Source organism: Mauremys reevesii, linkage group 24 (genome assembly GCF_016161935.1).
Source record: "Mauremys reevesii isolate NIE-2019 linkage group 24, ASM1616193v1, whole genome shotgun sequence".
Lineage (NCBI taxonomy): Eukaryota > Metazoa > Chordata > Testudines > Geoemydidae > Mauremys > Mauremys reevesii.
The window spans coordinates 21,651,141-21,665,811 of record NC_052646.1 but is presented as its reverse complement, the minus strand read 5'-3'; the positions used below and the strand labels follow the sequence as shown (position 1 = coordinate 21,665,811).

The 14,671-nt window shown below is 71.7% G+C and overlaps 2 protein-coding genes across 4 annotated transcripts in view; one reads left to right on the top strand and one right to left on the bottom strand.

Annotated features, from left to right (window-relative positions):
* Nucleotides 1–88: 88 nt before the first annotated feature.
* Nucleotides 89–3,574, top strand: LOC120390256 (zinc finger and BTB domain-containing protein 26-like). Of its 3 annotated transcripts, none has more exons than XM_039512750.1 (2): nt 89–533; nt 1,895–3,574. In XM_039512750.1, the coding sequence occupies exons 1-2, from the start codon at nt 226–228 to the stop codon at nt 3,012–3,014; spliced, it is 1,428 nt and encodes a 475-aa protein (XP_039368684.1). In that variant the 5' UTR covers nt 89–225; the 3' UTR covers nt 3,015–3,574. The 3 variants fall into 3 exon arrangements, with proteins under 3 accessions (XP_039368684.1, XP_039368685.1, XP_039368686.1); XM_039512751.1 differs by lacking the exon at nt 89–533 and adding an exon at nt 545–903; XM_039512752.1 differs by lacking the exon at nt 89–533 and adding an exon at nt 566–576.
* An 848-nt stretch (nt 3,575–4,422) lies between these two features.
* The window catches only part of MEGF8 (multiple EGF like domains 8), a 51,423-nt gene continuing 41,174 nt past the window's right edge, over nt 4,423–14,671 (bottom strand). The window contains 11 exon segments of the mRNA XM_039512749.1: nt 4,423–5,667; nt 6,380–6,512; nt 8,396–8,526; nt 8,798–8,968; nt 9,694–9,886; nt 10,191–10,353; nt 11,069–11,276; nt 11,728–11,942; nt 12,926–13,136; nt 13,559–13,691; nt 14,337–14,571. Coding sequence (XP_039368683.1) covers nt 4,483–5,667; nt 6,380–6,512; nt 8,396–8,526; nt 8,798–8,968; nt 9,694–9,886; nt 10,191–10,353; nt 11,069–11,276; nt 11,728–11,942; nt 12,926–13,136; nt 13,559–13,691; nt 14,337–14,571 — 2,978 coding nt within the window. The 3' untranslated portion in view covers nt 4,423–4,482.

Genomic DNA, 14,671 nt, shown 5'->3' with positions numbered 1-14,671 from the left:
CAGTGGGGGGAGCGCTCTGCCCCCCTCCTTTCCCTGGGTGCAGTGGGGGGAGCGCTCTGCCCCCCTCCTTTCCCTGGGTCCAGTGGGGGGAGCCCCCCCAGGCTCCTCACCCCCCCCCGCCTGCTGCTGCTGTGAACCAAAGGGAGGGTTGGGGGGGCTCCCTCCGGGGGGCTCCAGGGACCCCCGTCCCCGACCCTCAGGTGTGTAAATAAAAGGCGGTTTGACATGGACCAGACTGAGCCTCCCTCCGGCCAGGGCAGAGCTTGGGCGAAGCGGGTTGCGGGGTGGGGGGATGGGAGGGGACTATTTCTTCTCCCCGCGCAGGGACCCTTCCGCCGTCTCAGCGCGCGCAGCCGTTGCGCGGCGCGGGGCTCGGCGGAGGGATCCGGGAAGAAGTCCCGGCCGGCGGCCGCAGACGGGACAAGATGGCGGGGCGGCGCGCGGCGGCCGGGCGGGGCTGGTGAGCGGCGCGCGGGGCCCGCGGGGCGGGGCGAGGCCGAGGCGGCCCCGGAGCCGGGACAGGAGGCGCCCAGGTGAGGGCGGGGACGCGGTGGCACTGGGGCAGGGTTACGCAAAGTACGTAGTACCGCCGGGGAGAAGCGCGGTGCGCTACGTCAAGCGCGTAAACCTTGTTCGGGAATAGCTGTTAGGAAAGGCGCTGCGCAAACACCGTAAGCAAGCGCCGACTTTGCGCAAGGGGCGCCGGGCGCTGCCGCCAGTGGGCGCCACGTGACCAGGTGCGGGGGCGGCTGCGCACGTTGCGTAGAACAGCCAGGCCGCTGCGCAAACGGCGTAGCGCGAAATACGCGGGCGTGGACCAGTGGCCGCCGCCGCGACTGACTGTGACTACGCAAATGGCGTAAAGGCGGGTCGGGAATTACACGGAGGGGCGGGGCTCGCAGGGTGAGCGCGGGGCTGAGACACGGGGAATCTGGAGCGCCGCCCCTCCCCCACCCCACTACCCACCCGCAACAACACCCCCCGCCCCTCCCCCACCCCACTACCCACCCGCAACAACACTCCCGCCCCTCCCCACCCCACTACCCCGCCCCTCCCCACAGCACCCTGCCCCTCCCCACCCGCAACAACACCCCGCCCTTCCCCACCCCACTACCCTCCCTCCCCAGCAGCAACACCCCACCCCAACTCCCTCCCCACCCCACTCCCACCCGCAACAACACCCCGCCCCTCCCCACCCCACCACCCACCTGCAACAACAACCCCGCCCCTCCCCACCCCACTACCCTCCCCTCCCCAGCAGCAACACCCCACCCCACAACACCCCACCCCACAACTCCCTCCCCACCCCACTACCCACCCTGCCCCTCCCCACCCGCAACAACACCCCGCCCCTCCCGCACAGCACCCTCCCGTAACACCCGGCCGCTCCCACCCGCCCCACAATACCCTGCCTCCACCCCACTACCCCGCCCCTCCCCCACAGCACCCTGCCCCTCCCCACCCGCAACAACACCCCTCCCCACCCCACTACCCTCCCTCCCCAGCAGCAACACCCCACCCCAACTCCCTCCCCACCTCACTACCCACCCTGCCCCTCCCCACCCGCAACAACACCCCGCCCCTCCCCACAGCACCCTCCCCCGTAACACCTGGCCGCTCCCCCACCCGCCCACAATACCCTGCCCCCACCCCACTACCCCGCCTCCCCCAGCAGCACCCTCCCCATAACACCCTGCCCCCACCCACCACAACTCCCATCCCCACTCCATAATACCTGGCCCCTCCCCCCAGCGCAACCAGACCCTTCCCCCAGCCCATAATAACTGGCCCCTCCCCCACCCAAGCCATAAAACCCGGCCCACTCATCCCCCAAAATAACCAGCCCCCCCCCCCGCTCTGTGCTGGGGGGCGTCTGACCCCCGTCTCTCCCCAGCTGTGCCAGGATGGCCCCGGCCTGCGAGCGGCTGCACTTCCGCTTCCCCGGCTACGGGGACGGGGTGCTGCGGCGCATGGACCAGCTGCGGGCGCAGCGGCGGTTCTGCGACGTGACGGTGCAGGTGAACGAGCTGCGGGTGCCGGGGCACCGCGTGGTCTTCGCCGCCTGCTCCCCCTTCCTGCGGGACCAGTTCCTGCTCAGCGACTCGCCCGAGGTCTCCGTCTCGCTGCTGCAGAGCCCCGAGATCGGCCGCCAGCTGCTGCTCTCCTGCTACACCGGCTGCCTCGAGGTGCCGCTGCCCGAGCTGGTCAACTACCTGACGGCCGCCTCCTTCCTGCAGATGGGCCACGTGGTGGAGCGCTGCACCCAGGCCGTCTCCCGCTACCTGGTGCCCAAGGCCGAGGCGGCGCCGGGCCCGGGGCAGGAGGGGGAGGAGGAGGGGGCCTCCCCCAGCCCCCTGCCCGCGCGGCAGCAGGAGGGGGCCGGGGATTTCCTGGCCTGCCGCTCCCGCAGCAGCTCCTCGTCCCCTGAGATCTCCCTGCCCCTGCTCAACTCGGCCGTGGAGCTCACCCGCAGCTACCTGCAGGGCTGCTACGAGGACCAGGCGGCGCCGGGGGGGCCCTTCCCCTGCCCCCCAGCCCCCGCCCAGCCGGGGGGGCCATGGCGGGGCTGCCCCCTGCGCCGCCGGCACCTGGAGCCGGCCCGGAAGGACAGGAAGGCGCCGGAGCTGGAGCGGCCCTACCGGTGCCCGCGCTGCGACGGCCTCTTCCCCCAGCTGGGCGGCTTCGTGAGCCACGTGCGGGAGCACAAGCTCTTCCTCTGCCTGCGCTGCGCCAAGGTCTTCTCCCAGAAGAGCAACCTGACCCGGCACCTGCGCGTCCACACCGGCTTCAAGCCCTTCCAGTGCCCCGTGTGCCGCAAGTGCTTCACGCAGAACGCCACCCTGCAGGACCACCTCAACCTGCACAGCGGCCGCAAGCCGCACCGCTGCAACTACTGCGCCGTGCACTTCACCCACAAGCCGGGCCTGCGGCGCCACCTCAAGGAGCTGCACGGCAAGAGCACCCTGCAGAACAGCCACGAGGAGAGCGAGGAGCTCGCCGGGGCCTGCGACTGAGCCGCTGCCCTCGGACTGAGCCGCGGGGCCACCGGCCGCCCTGGGGAGGGGCCACGGACCCATGGACTGAGCCGCGGGGCCACTGGCCGCCCTGGGGAGGAGCCACAGACCGAGCCGCGGGGGCTCACAAGTGCTTGGCACAGCCACAGCGATACCACGGACTGTTCCATTCCCTCGGAGGGGGGGAAGCAAGTCTAATGGGCCTGACCAATCCCTCCTGAGGGGAAGGGGGTCTGCCCAGGAGCCGACTAGACCATTCTCTGCTGCGGGTGACCCTCTCAGCCCAAACCATTTGCTTGGGAGGGGGGAGAGAATATTCATTCTTATGACCCCCAAATTTTCTGGGATCCAAAAGATGGGGTGGGGGGCCAGGACACCTGGGTTCTCTGGTGGTCAGTGGGATGGGGGAGGGGTAGCAGCCCCAGGCTGAATCCCTCTTGTGACCTTGGTGTCTCTATTCACCCCCCGTACCAGGGGCACCTCCCCCCCCAGCTCCTGCCTGGTCCTCAGGGCAGGGAAATAGCATCAAAACTTTATTCGTATAAAGTTTTGCCTTTTCACGCTGGCTTCTTGTGTTTGTGCTGGGGGGTGCTGGGACCCACCCTCACTGACCCCTCCGGTTCCTGCCCCCGGCCAGCTGGCCTGGGAGCCACCCCTCCCCCAGCAGCCGGCCAAGAATCCAGACCCAGCTGGGGCCTCAGCTGCATGTGCCAGAGCCCCTGACTTTCCAGGGGGGGCATCCACTCCCTCCCCCCCCCGCACACCCCCAGAGTGCGGCGCAATCCCTAGCTCAGCCATTACACACACCCGGCCCCACGCCCAGCAGGGGGGACCCTGACACAGAGACGCAGCCCCTCTGGGGTGGGGCAGGGGCCCAGCAGCACAATCCCCCCATCTACCCCCCCCACACACACACACACAGACGGGGGCCAGGCAGCACCAGCTCCTCACTTTATTCCCCACCCTGGGGAGGCTCCTTCCCCCTTCAATACAGGAATTAACTGAGCACAGACCCTGCAGGAGCAAACGCCCCCAGGCCCCCCCAGCCCCCTGGAGCCGGGGGGGGTGTCAGAGCAGGGTGGACACAGTCCCCCATTCATGGGGGGGCGGGGGGGTCCAGGTGCCCCCAGCCAGCTCCAGGCAGCTGCTGCAACTCAATGGCCACAGGAGTCTGTCCACAGGCTGCCCGGCCCCAGGCCTGGCGTCCACGCTGGGGGGGGGGGGGGGGAATGGGGGCAGTGTCTGTGGCCTGACCCCCAGGTGCAGCCCCCCTGGCAGCTCACAGCAACATGCCGGTGGGGGGGGAGATTCATGGCCCAATCCCTGTGGTGCCCACGATGGCCAGGTGTGGGGTTCTGGCGGGTCACGAGGCTTGGGGGGGGGCGCGCGTTCTGGCCGTTCCCAGCGAGATGCTGGCGGGTGGGGGGGGCTCCTGGCCGATCCCGGCGACAGGCCAGTGTGGGGGGGGTCACAGCGACATGCTGGTGAGGTTGTCGTGGCTCAGCAGCCCCTTCCGGACGCCGCCGGCCCCGTGGCTGCCGCCCCCACAATAGTCCTGCAGGTTGTGGCGCAGGGTCACCAGGGCGGAGCCCAGGCAGGAGCGGTTGGGGGCCTGGCTGCCGCCCGGCAGCTGCAGCAGCACGGTGGCCACGCCGGCCAGGCCGTCGTCCGTGGGCTCCAGCGTGACGGGGCCCACGCGGAAGCCGGGGCTGGGGCAGGCGCAGCCCAGCAGCTGGGCCAGGAAGGGCTCGGAGCGGCGCAGGTGGGGCCCGTAGGGGGCCTCGGGGTAGGGCTTGAGCCGGGCCGGGGGCGCGGGCGGCCTGGGGGGCCGGGCCGGCAGGAAGAGCCGGTCGGCGGCCGGGGGCTCCGGCTCGAAGCAGACGGTGACCTTGGCGAAGGGGCGACTGGCCATCTTGGTCATCTCCTGCAGCTGGCGGTGCTGCTCGTGCCGCAGGTCCAGGCACTGCTTGGCCTTCCAGAGCAGGACGCAGGCCGAGAGGAAGAGGAAGAAGCAGGAGAAGAAGACGGAGAAGAAGACGAAGAGGTCGATGTGGGCCTGGTCCTGCCGGAAGAAGAGCAGCCCCTGCGAGGCGCCGCCGTTGCCGTTGCTGCCGTTCCGGCCGCCGCCGCCCACCCCCAGCAGCAGCAGGTAGAAGCGGCTCGACTTGAGTGCGTGCCGCTCGTGCGGGTAGGTCACCACCACCCGGTCTCGCACGCCTCGCACCACCAGCACGGCCTGCGGCTCCCGCACCGTCAGGTAGGTGATGAGCCCGCGGGGGCGCTCCTCCCGCAGCCGGGGGGGGGCCGTGCCGTTGGGCCCCCCCTCGGCCCCGCCCGGCGGCAGCACCCGCACGGCGTGCACCCCCGTGGCCCGGTCCACCTCCACCGCGAAGGTGTCGTAGGCGGGCGAGACGAAGAGGTCGACGGCGCCGAAGGTGACGTCCACGGTGATGCGGATGTCGACGTTGGTGAACTTGGGCTGCACCCCGAAGAGCACGGTGCGGCCGCGCGCCAGGTGCTGCAGGTTGGGCTGGTGGAAGCAGTTGCTCTGCGAGGTGGGGTCGAAGCAGAACTCCTGCTCCACCGAGATGAGCCGGTAGCACTGGAGCCCCCCGACCGGCGCCCCGTGGAACGAGTCCCGGCACTTGGCGCACTGGGGGGGAAGGGGGTCAGTGAGAGCGGCCCCCCGCCGAGTGCCCCCACCCCGCCGGCTCAGCCCAGCCCCCCAGCCTGCCCCACGGGGCTCCCTCTGAGCCCCCCACCCCCGCCGGCTCAGCCCAGCCCCCCAGCCTGCCCCACGGGGCTCCCTCAGAGCCCCCCACCCCGCTGGCTCAGCCCAGCCCCCAGCCTGCCCCACAGGGCTCCTCTGAGCCCCACCCCGCCGGCTCAGCCCAGCCCCCACCCCTGCCCCACAGGGCTCCCTCTGAGCGCCCCACCCCGCTGGCTCAGCCCAGCCCCCAGGTCTCTCTCTGAGCGCCCCCAACCACAGCCCCACCCCACAGGGCTCTCTCTGAGCCCCCTCCCCAGCTGTAGCCGTCCCTGCCCCACCGGGCTCCTTCTGAACACCCTCCCCCACTGGCTCAGCCCAGCCCACTACCCGGCTCCCTCTGAGCACCCCCTCCCCCTTGCCTCATCCCCACCCCTGCCCCAGGGTACTTGTAGCAGCCCTGACTGGCCCCGCCCCTGTCCCAAGCCCCGCCCCCACCTGGTACTTGTAGCAGCCTGGGCTGGCCCCTGCCCCTCCCCGGCCCCGGCCCCGCCCCACCTGGTACTTGCAACAGCCCCGTCCCGCCTCCCCAGCCCCGCCCCACCTGGTACTTGTAACAGACCAGGCCGGCCCCGCCCCTCCCCGGCCCCGCCCCCACCTGGTACTTGTAGCAGTCCCTCTTGTCAGCCTGGGCGCTGTTCTGGCAGGGGCCCGTCTCCGTGTTGTTCTGGCAGGGGCAGCCCGTCCCGTCCAGCTCGTTACACGTGTCCGCGTGGCCGTTACACTGGCACCTGGGGGGCGGGGGGGGGGGTCAGAGCGTGCGGGGTCCGGCCCCACCCCCGCCCCCCACGAGGGCTGCGGGAGCAAACCCCAGGCGGGGTCCGGCTGGGGGCGCCCCAGGCTTTGGGAAAAGGGGAAAGCCGGGGAGAGCCCCACGGAGCCGGACGAGATCAGCGCGGAGCCGAGGGCCGGGCAGGCGGCAGATCAGCTGCTCCCGAGGGGCTCACCCGGCCGCCAGGAGACGGACGGGGACAGGAGCCAGCACCGGCCCCGGCCTGGGCTCCCCGGACCTCTGGGCTGCCCCCCAGTTCCTGCCCGGCCCCCCAGCCACGGGCCAGGAAGCCTCATGTTCCCTCTAAACTGTGACAAACCCGGTTCCCTGCCTCTCGTGACCTGCGCGTCCCCCGTCCCTGCCCGCGCAGGCGCCCCCCGAGCTGCCGGAGGTTCCTCCTCTCCCCTAGCGCCGGTATAAGGGGCCCGGCCCTCGGCTCCCCCTTACCGAGCAGTGCGAGGGGGGCCACAGAGCCAGTCACTGCCCCGGTAGAAACGGAGCTTCGGTTGTGCTGGCACGTGCGATGCTGAACTCCCCCAGGTGAGCTGGTAGCGCCGGAGGCTGCCGGGGAGGGGTCTCGCTCTGTCCCTGTCTGCCCGTCTGCCTGTTCTCCCCCGGCCTGGCCCGCGCCCCTCCCCCAGGCACTTCAGACAACTCAAGGGGAGGGTGCCGGCCGGCGCACAGGAACCCCGGTGACTGAGCCATGCCCTGGGATGGGGAGACGCTCCCCGCCCCACACAGGAGTCCCGGCTACTCGAACTGTCCACGCGTAACACCTGACGACCCGACGAGCCATTGACAGAAACCCGCGAACACACTTTGCCAAGGCAGAGCGGGGGCTCGGTGGGGCCCCTGATACCGGCGCTGGGAGCGACACCAGGGCGCCAGGCTGAGCCGACGGACACCGGTGCGGGAAAACCTGCGACAGCTCGGGGGGCGCCGGCGCCGGACGTCAGGCCCCTGTCCCCACAGCTCCCAGCAGAAGCCGAGCGCCAGGGGGTTAGAGACGAGTTCGATGGCGTCTGGCTGGCGAGGGTGTGAAACCTGCACTGTCGTATTGCGTTTACGGTCCCCACTGCCCCGTGCTCTGCCTGGGGCTCGGCAAGGGTTACCTCCGTGACGGTGCCGGGCTCGGCGGTCAGGGGATGTTGGACGATTGCTCAGTAATACTCTAGTATTCACTATAACTGGGCTCCAAACAGAACCAGCACCAGGCCCCAGCAGAGCCGCCCGACCTCAGCACCGGGCCGAGACCGGAGCCCCCCGACGGACCCAATCCTGGCGGGCCAGCAGGGAACGTTCCCCTGAGTGGGACTGGGGAGCAGGGCGTGTGCAGCGGGCGACTGGTCATAAATAGAGATTCGGATATTACTGTGTGCGGCTCTTTCACTGGGAACAGACCCCCAGGGCGACGCCTGAGCCCTAGGAATGGGGTGAGGGGGTGCCCAAGGGTGGGCGGGTAACAGCGGCACCCGCCTCCCCGGCCCGTGCAGCGCACCCGCCTCCCGGCCCCGACTCCGTGCAGGCGCACCGCCTCCCGGCTCCGGGCGCACCCGCCTCCCCGGCCCGTGCAGGCGCACCCGCCTCCCGGCCCCTGGCTCTGTACCGGGGCACCGCCTCCGGCCCCTGGCTCCGTGCAGGTGCACCCGCTTCCCCGGCCCCGTACCGGGCGCACCCGCCTCCCCCCGGCCCCCTGGCTCTGTACCGGGGGCACCCGCCTCCCGGCCCCTGGCTCCGTGCAGGCGCACCCGCCTCCCCCGGCCCGCACCGGTGCACCTGCCTCCCCGGCCCCTGGCTCCGTACCGGGCGCACCCGCCTCCCCCCGGCCCCCCGGCTCCGTACCGGGTGCACCTGCCCTCCAGCAGGAAGTAGCCGTGCAGGCAGTTCTCACACTTCTCCCCAAAGCTGTTGTTCTGGCAGCTCACGCAGACGGCCACGTCCTCGGCCGGCCCCTCGGCCACCCAGCTGGGGACCTGCGGAGACAGGTGAGATGGGGAACCCGGCCCCACCCTCCCTGCCCCGGGGCCCAACTGGGGAAGACAAGGGGACCTGGCCCCGCCCCTCCCCGCCCTGGGGCCCGGAGGGGGATAGGGGGACGTGGGGGGAAAGACGGAGACCCGGCCCCTCCCCATCCAGGGGCCCAGCTGGGGAAGACAAGGGGACCCGGCCCCGCCCTGGGGCCCGGCAGGGGATCTGCGGGAATAGGGGCGAGGCGGGGACACCCCGCCCAGGGGCCCGGCTCACCAGGGAAGGCTCCAGCGGGAAGCGGGCAGGGTCTCGCCGGGCGGCCGCCAGCTCCTCGCGGGAGATGCAGACGTCGCTGTTCCCGCGGCAGAACACGCGGCAGGGCCGGCAGGTCCCCCCATTCAGCGCCGAGCCCACGAAGAGCGGCCGGCACTTCTCACAGTGCGCCCCCTGCCGGGAGAGGGGGGTTAAACCCCACAGAGCCCTGCCCCCCACGATCCCCCACAGTGCGCCCCCTGCCGGGAGAGGGGGGTTAAACCCCACAGAGCCCTGCCCCCCACGATCCCCCACAGTGCGCCCCCTGCCGGGAGAGGGGGGTTAAACCCCACAGAGCCCTGCCCCCGATCCCCACACTGCGCCCCTGCCGGGAGGGGTTAAACCCCACAGAGCCCTGCCCCCCACGATCCCCCACAGTGCGCCCCCTGCCGGGAGAGGGGGGTTAAACCCCACAGAGCCCTGCCCCCACGATCCCAACCCCTGCAGGGAATGCAGCTGCTGGCTCAGCCTGGGATGTCAGAGACCCCCCCGGGACCCTCCTTCACCCCCCAATGAAGAGCGACCCCCTGTCCCCCCGACCCACACGGAGTGACCCCAGAGCCTCCCCACGCACAGAAACCCATAATCCCCCAGTCACCACCCACCACCACACAGGGCGACCAGAGACCCCTCCATGCCCCCCTCACCATGGTGTGGTTGGTGCACTCCAGGCACCACCCCCCCCCCCCACCATGGTGTGGTTGGAGCACTCCAGGCACTGGTTCCCCCCCCCTCACCATGGTGTGGTTGGCGCACTCCGGGCACCGCCCCCCCTCACCATGGTGTGGTTGGCGCACTCCAGGCACCGCCCCCCCTCACCATGGTGTGGTTGGCGCACTCCAGGCACTGCCCCCCCTCACCATGGTGTGGTTGGCGCACTCCAGGCACTGGTCCCGCGCCCCGACGCCGGCGCAGTCGCTGTGCCGGTTGCACCGACACTCCACCGAGCAGTTCTCGCCCACGTAGCCGAAGTGGCAGCGGCACCGGTTGGGCTCCACGCACGTCCCGTTCACACAGCCCTGCTGGCAGACCGGCCGGCACAGCCCCGAGGCGCTGCGGGGAGAGGGGGTCACGCGCCCGCCGCCGCCCGGCCGGGAGGGGTCACGCGCCCGGCCGGGGGTCACGCGCCCGGCCGGGGGGCTGGCCCAGAGCAGCACCGGGGGGGGGGGATCTCGAGCTGCCTACAGCCCTTGCCTGCCCATGTGCCCCCCCGCCCCAGGCAGCCTACCCCCCTGGGGCCCCTACCCCACACCCCCCTGGCCCAGGTACCCTCCCCACAGGGTCTCAGCCCCACACACACACCCTGCCCCATGCCCCCCCGCCCCCGGGGCCCCCCCCCCAGGCCCCCCGGGCTCACGTGTGCAGGGTGTAGCCGGCCTTGCAGGCGCACTCGTAGCCGTGGGGCCGGTCGTGGCAGGTCTGCGTCTCGTTGCAGTCGTGGTGCCCGTTCAGACACTCGTTCTCCGGGGGGCACGACAGGAAGGACCAGGTGGCCCCCGGCCCGCAGGCCTGCGCCAGCCCTGGGGAGAGCGGCATTGTGGGTAAATCACCCCCAGCCCCGGGGAGAGGGGCCTTGTGGGTAAAAACCCCCCCCAGCCCCGGGGAGAGGGGCCTTGTGGGTAAATCATCCCCCCCAGCCCCGGGGAGAGGGGCATTGTGGGTAAATCATCCCCCCCCAGCCCCGGGGAGAGGGGCATTGTGGGTAAAAGACACCCCCCAGCCCCGGGGAGAGCGGCATTGTGGGTAAAAGACACCCCCCAGCCCCGGGGAGAGTGGCATTGTGGGTAAAAGACACCCCCCTGCCCCAGGGAGAGCAGCATTGTGGGTAAAACACCCACCGCCCTGGGGAGAGCAGCATTGTGGGTAAATCACCCCCCCCCAGCCCTGGGGAGAGGGGCATTGTGGGTAAATCACCCCCCCAGCCTTGGGGAGAGGGGCATTGTGGGTAAAACACCTCCCAGCCCCGGGGAGAGCCCCTGGGGCCACCCCCATGAAGCAAAGCATCATGGGTAAGAGCAGACAAAGCTCTTGCAGTGAGAGAGGAATTATGGGAACCGCCCCAGGCAGCTACTGCATGATGGGTAACAGTCCTGCAGAGCGAGGCATTGTGGGTAAATCCTCCCACGGAGTGAGGCATCGTGGGTATAGTCACCCCGCCTGGACAGCAAGGCATAGTGGGTAAATCCCCCCCCATGGAGTGTGGCATTGTGGGTAATGCGTCCCTCCAATACCTACCGTGCCGGGGCCCGCCCAGCCCCCCCTCCAGGCAGCGCCCGTGGCCGTTCTCGCCGGGGCGGCCGCACCAGCCGCAGCGGGGCTGGCGGGTGCAGCGGGCGCATTGCAGGGCGCGGGCGCAGGGGGGGGCGCAGCTCTCGGTCCCGCTCAGCACCCGCCCGCACAGCCCTGCCAGGCACCGCATGGGCAGGTAGGTGGGGCTCATGCACTGCGGGGAGAGAGGGGGGGTTACTGCTGCCCTCGGCTGGCAGGGCCCCCCCCCAAATCCCCCCTCCCCGGGATCCCCGGTCCCCCCCAAGGCACCGCCCCCGAGATTCCTCCAAAATCCCCCTCCCGGGCTCCCACGTCCTCCCCAGGATCCCCCCTCGACGCGCCCCCACCCGAAATCCCCCCTCCCCGGGATCCCACATCCCCATGTCCCCCCTAGACTCCCCAGGATCCCCCTCGACGTGCCCCCATCTCCCTTCACCGGGATTCACCTCCCCACGGCCGGCGCAGCCCAAAATCCCCCTCCCGGGATCCCTCATCCCCACAGCCAACACAGCCCCACCTGGGGATCCCCCTCCCCGTGGCTGGCATGGCCCCGCCCCCCGCCCCCTCTTTATGGTCAGCACGGCCCCCCCCATCCCCCCAGGCCCCGCCCCATGGCCCCGGCAGACCTGGCGCAGGCTGACGCTCCAGACGCAGTGTTGCCAGCCCCCGTCGGCCCCCTTGGAGCCGAGGCAGGCGTGGCAGGAGCTGTGGTTGTGGCAGGGTGTGGGGCAGGCCAGGGGGGGCGAGGACTCCACGGGCATCGGGGAGACGTTGAGCAGCGAGTGGCTGAAGCACGTCCAGTCGTAGGTGGGCTGCACGCTCAGGATGCGCCGCGTCTCGCCTGGGGCGGGGGTGAGATCCTGGGAGACCCCGTATCCCTTGCCCAGCCCCAGATCCCCCCAGGTCCCTGCCGCCCCCTCCCCCAGGTACTCACTGCCCCCCGCTGCCTTCACCCTGCCCCAGATCCACCCTGCTGCCCCCTCCCCCAGGTACCCAGTGCCCCCACTGCCCCAGATCCACACTGCCACCCCCTCCCCCAGGTACCCAGTGCCCCGCTGCCCCAGATCCACCCTGCCGCCCCTCCCCAGGTACCCAGTGCCCCCGCTGCCCCAGATCCACCCTGCCGCCCCTCCCCAGGTACCCAGGGCCCCCACTGCCCCAGATCCACCCTGCCGCCTCCCCAGGTACCCAGTGCCCCCGCTGCCCCAGATCCACCCTGCCGCCCCCTCCCCCAGGTACCCAGGGCCCCCCACTGCCCCAGATCCACCCTGCCGCCTCCCCAGGTACCCAGTGCCCCCACTGCCCCAGATCCACCCTGCCGCCTCCCCAGGTACCCAGGGCCCCCACTGCCCCAGATCCACCCTGCCGCCCCTCCCCAGGTACCCAGTGCCCCCACTGCCCCAGATCCACCCAGCCGCCCCTCCCCAGGTACCCAGGGCCCCCACTGCCCCAGATCCACCCTGCCGCCTCCCCAGGTACCCAGTGCCCCCGCTGCCCCAGATCCACCCTGCCACCCCCTCCCCAGGTACCCAGTGCCCCACTGCCCCAGATCCACGATGCCGCCCCCTCCCCCAGGGACCCCCTGACCCCCGAGTCCCAGCTCCCGGCTGACTCCACCTTGCCCCAGATCCACCCTGCCGCCCCCTCCCCCAGGTACCACCTGACCCAGGCCGCAGACCTGTCCCACTACCCCCCATGGTCCCCTGCAGCCCCCACACCTCCCTGCCGCCCCCTCCCCCAGGTACCCCCTGTCCTGGGCCGCAGACCTGCCCCGCTACCCCGTCCCCCATGGCCGCTGCAGCTCCCGGCCCCCCGTCCCCGTACCGGTGCGTTTGAACTGGCGCGTCCACATGCACTTGCCGGAGGCGGTGCAGGCCGGGCAGTCGGCCGCCTCGCACGAGATCTCCGAGCAGTTGCTGGCCACGAAGATCTCGCGCTGGTTGATGCGACAGTCGTTCTCCGACGTGCAGCTCCCGGCGCTGCCGATGCAGGCGCCCTCGGGGCAGTTGGTGCACCACTTGCACTGCGGGGGCGCCTGGGGGTGGGGGTCAGGGCTGGCCGGGGGCGCCTCTCCAGCCAGCGCCCCCCGCCCCACTGCAATCCGCACCCCACAGCCAGCACCCCAGTCCTCTCCAGCCAGCGCCCCCCGCCCCACTGCAATCCGCACCCCACAGCCAGCACCCCAGTCCTCTCCAGCCAGCGCCCACCCCCCCCCAGCCCGCCCCCCCCCACCGCCACCCCCCCAGGCCACACCCGCCACCGCCCCCCCCCCCCCCGCCTGCCCCACCCCACAGCCAGCGCCCCCCACCCCACTGCAATCCGCACCCCACAGCCAGTGCCCCAGCCCCATCGCACCCCTGGCCAGCGCCCTCTCCAGCCAGTGCCCCACCCGGCTCCCCTCTGTGCCCCCCAGCTCCCCCCGGGAGCGGACGGGGGAGCAGCCGGACACACACTCACCGTGGTGCCCGACCCGTGGCTCATGGCACGGGGGTGCCGGGCCAGACACTCGCTGCAGGTCCTCAGGCGTCGGCACTCGTCTGCCGACCGCGGTGTGGGGAAGCAGGCGGCCGCCCCGGCCGGGCAGCCCAGCCTGTGGGAGAGACCAGTGAAACGGGGGGGCCGCAGCCCGGCCCCCACCGCTGACCAATGCCCCCCCCCCCGGCTGCCCGTAGCCCCGGCCTGGTCCTGCCCCCGGCGACTCTGGGAACCAGGGCACACAGCTCTCCCTGCCCGCCCACCTCCTGTGACGAAGCAGGGAGTCCCTGTGCGTGCCTCAGTTTCCCTGGCATGGGGTGGGGAGGACGGTCTGCTCTCAGGGCAGAGAACGGCCGGGGGAGGGGGAGTCACGAGGGGGCTGCTGAGGGGGCCGGGGGTCTCCCTGGGGTTAGGGTGCAGCTGGAACCAGGGCCTGGGTGTGCACAGGGGAGGGGTCATTGGAACCGCCCCAGGGGGCTCGCGCCCAGGGTCTGCTGGGCCGGACTCCTGGGGGGGGGGGCATCCTGGAGCCCACGGGCTGCCCCTCTCCAACCCTGGGGCCTGGAGACAGGACACAGACCCCCCCCACCTCACCCCACTTCCCCCACCAATGGCCACGCCCCTTTCCCTCACCCCACCAATAGCGTCCTCCCATCTCTTTCCCCCGGCCTCGGCCCTCCTCCATCCACCAATGGCCGCGGCCTATTCCCTTGTAGCCACGCCCCCTCCCGTCAGTGGCCACGCCCCCTCCCAGCCCCACCTCTCGGCGGCGTCGGCGGACAGGCAGCTGCCGCGGCACCAGGTGCAGCTGGCGCTCGAGCGGTTGCAGGCGTCGGGGCCGGGGAAGACGAGGCAGGGGTCAGAGGGCACCGTCAGCACGGCCATGCGCCCCAGCGCCACCCCGCTGAACCCCCCGGAGACGTAGATCCGGCCCCCGACCGCGGCCACCGCGTGGGCCACCGACTCGTTCATGGGCACGTCCACCACCGCCAGGCCTGGAGGAGAGACCCTGGGTAACCCCGGGTAACCCCCCCCCACCGCCGGGCCTGGGGGGACAGACCCTGGGTAACCCCCCCCCACCGCCGGGCCTGGGGA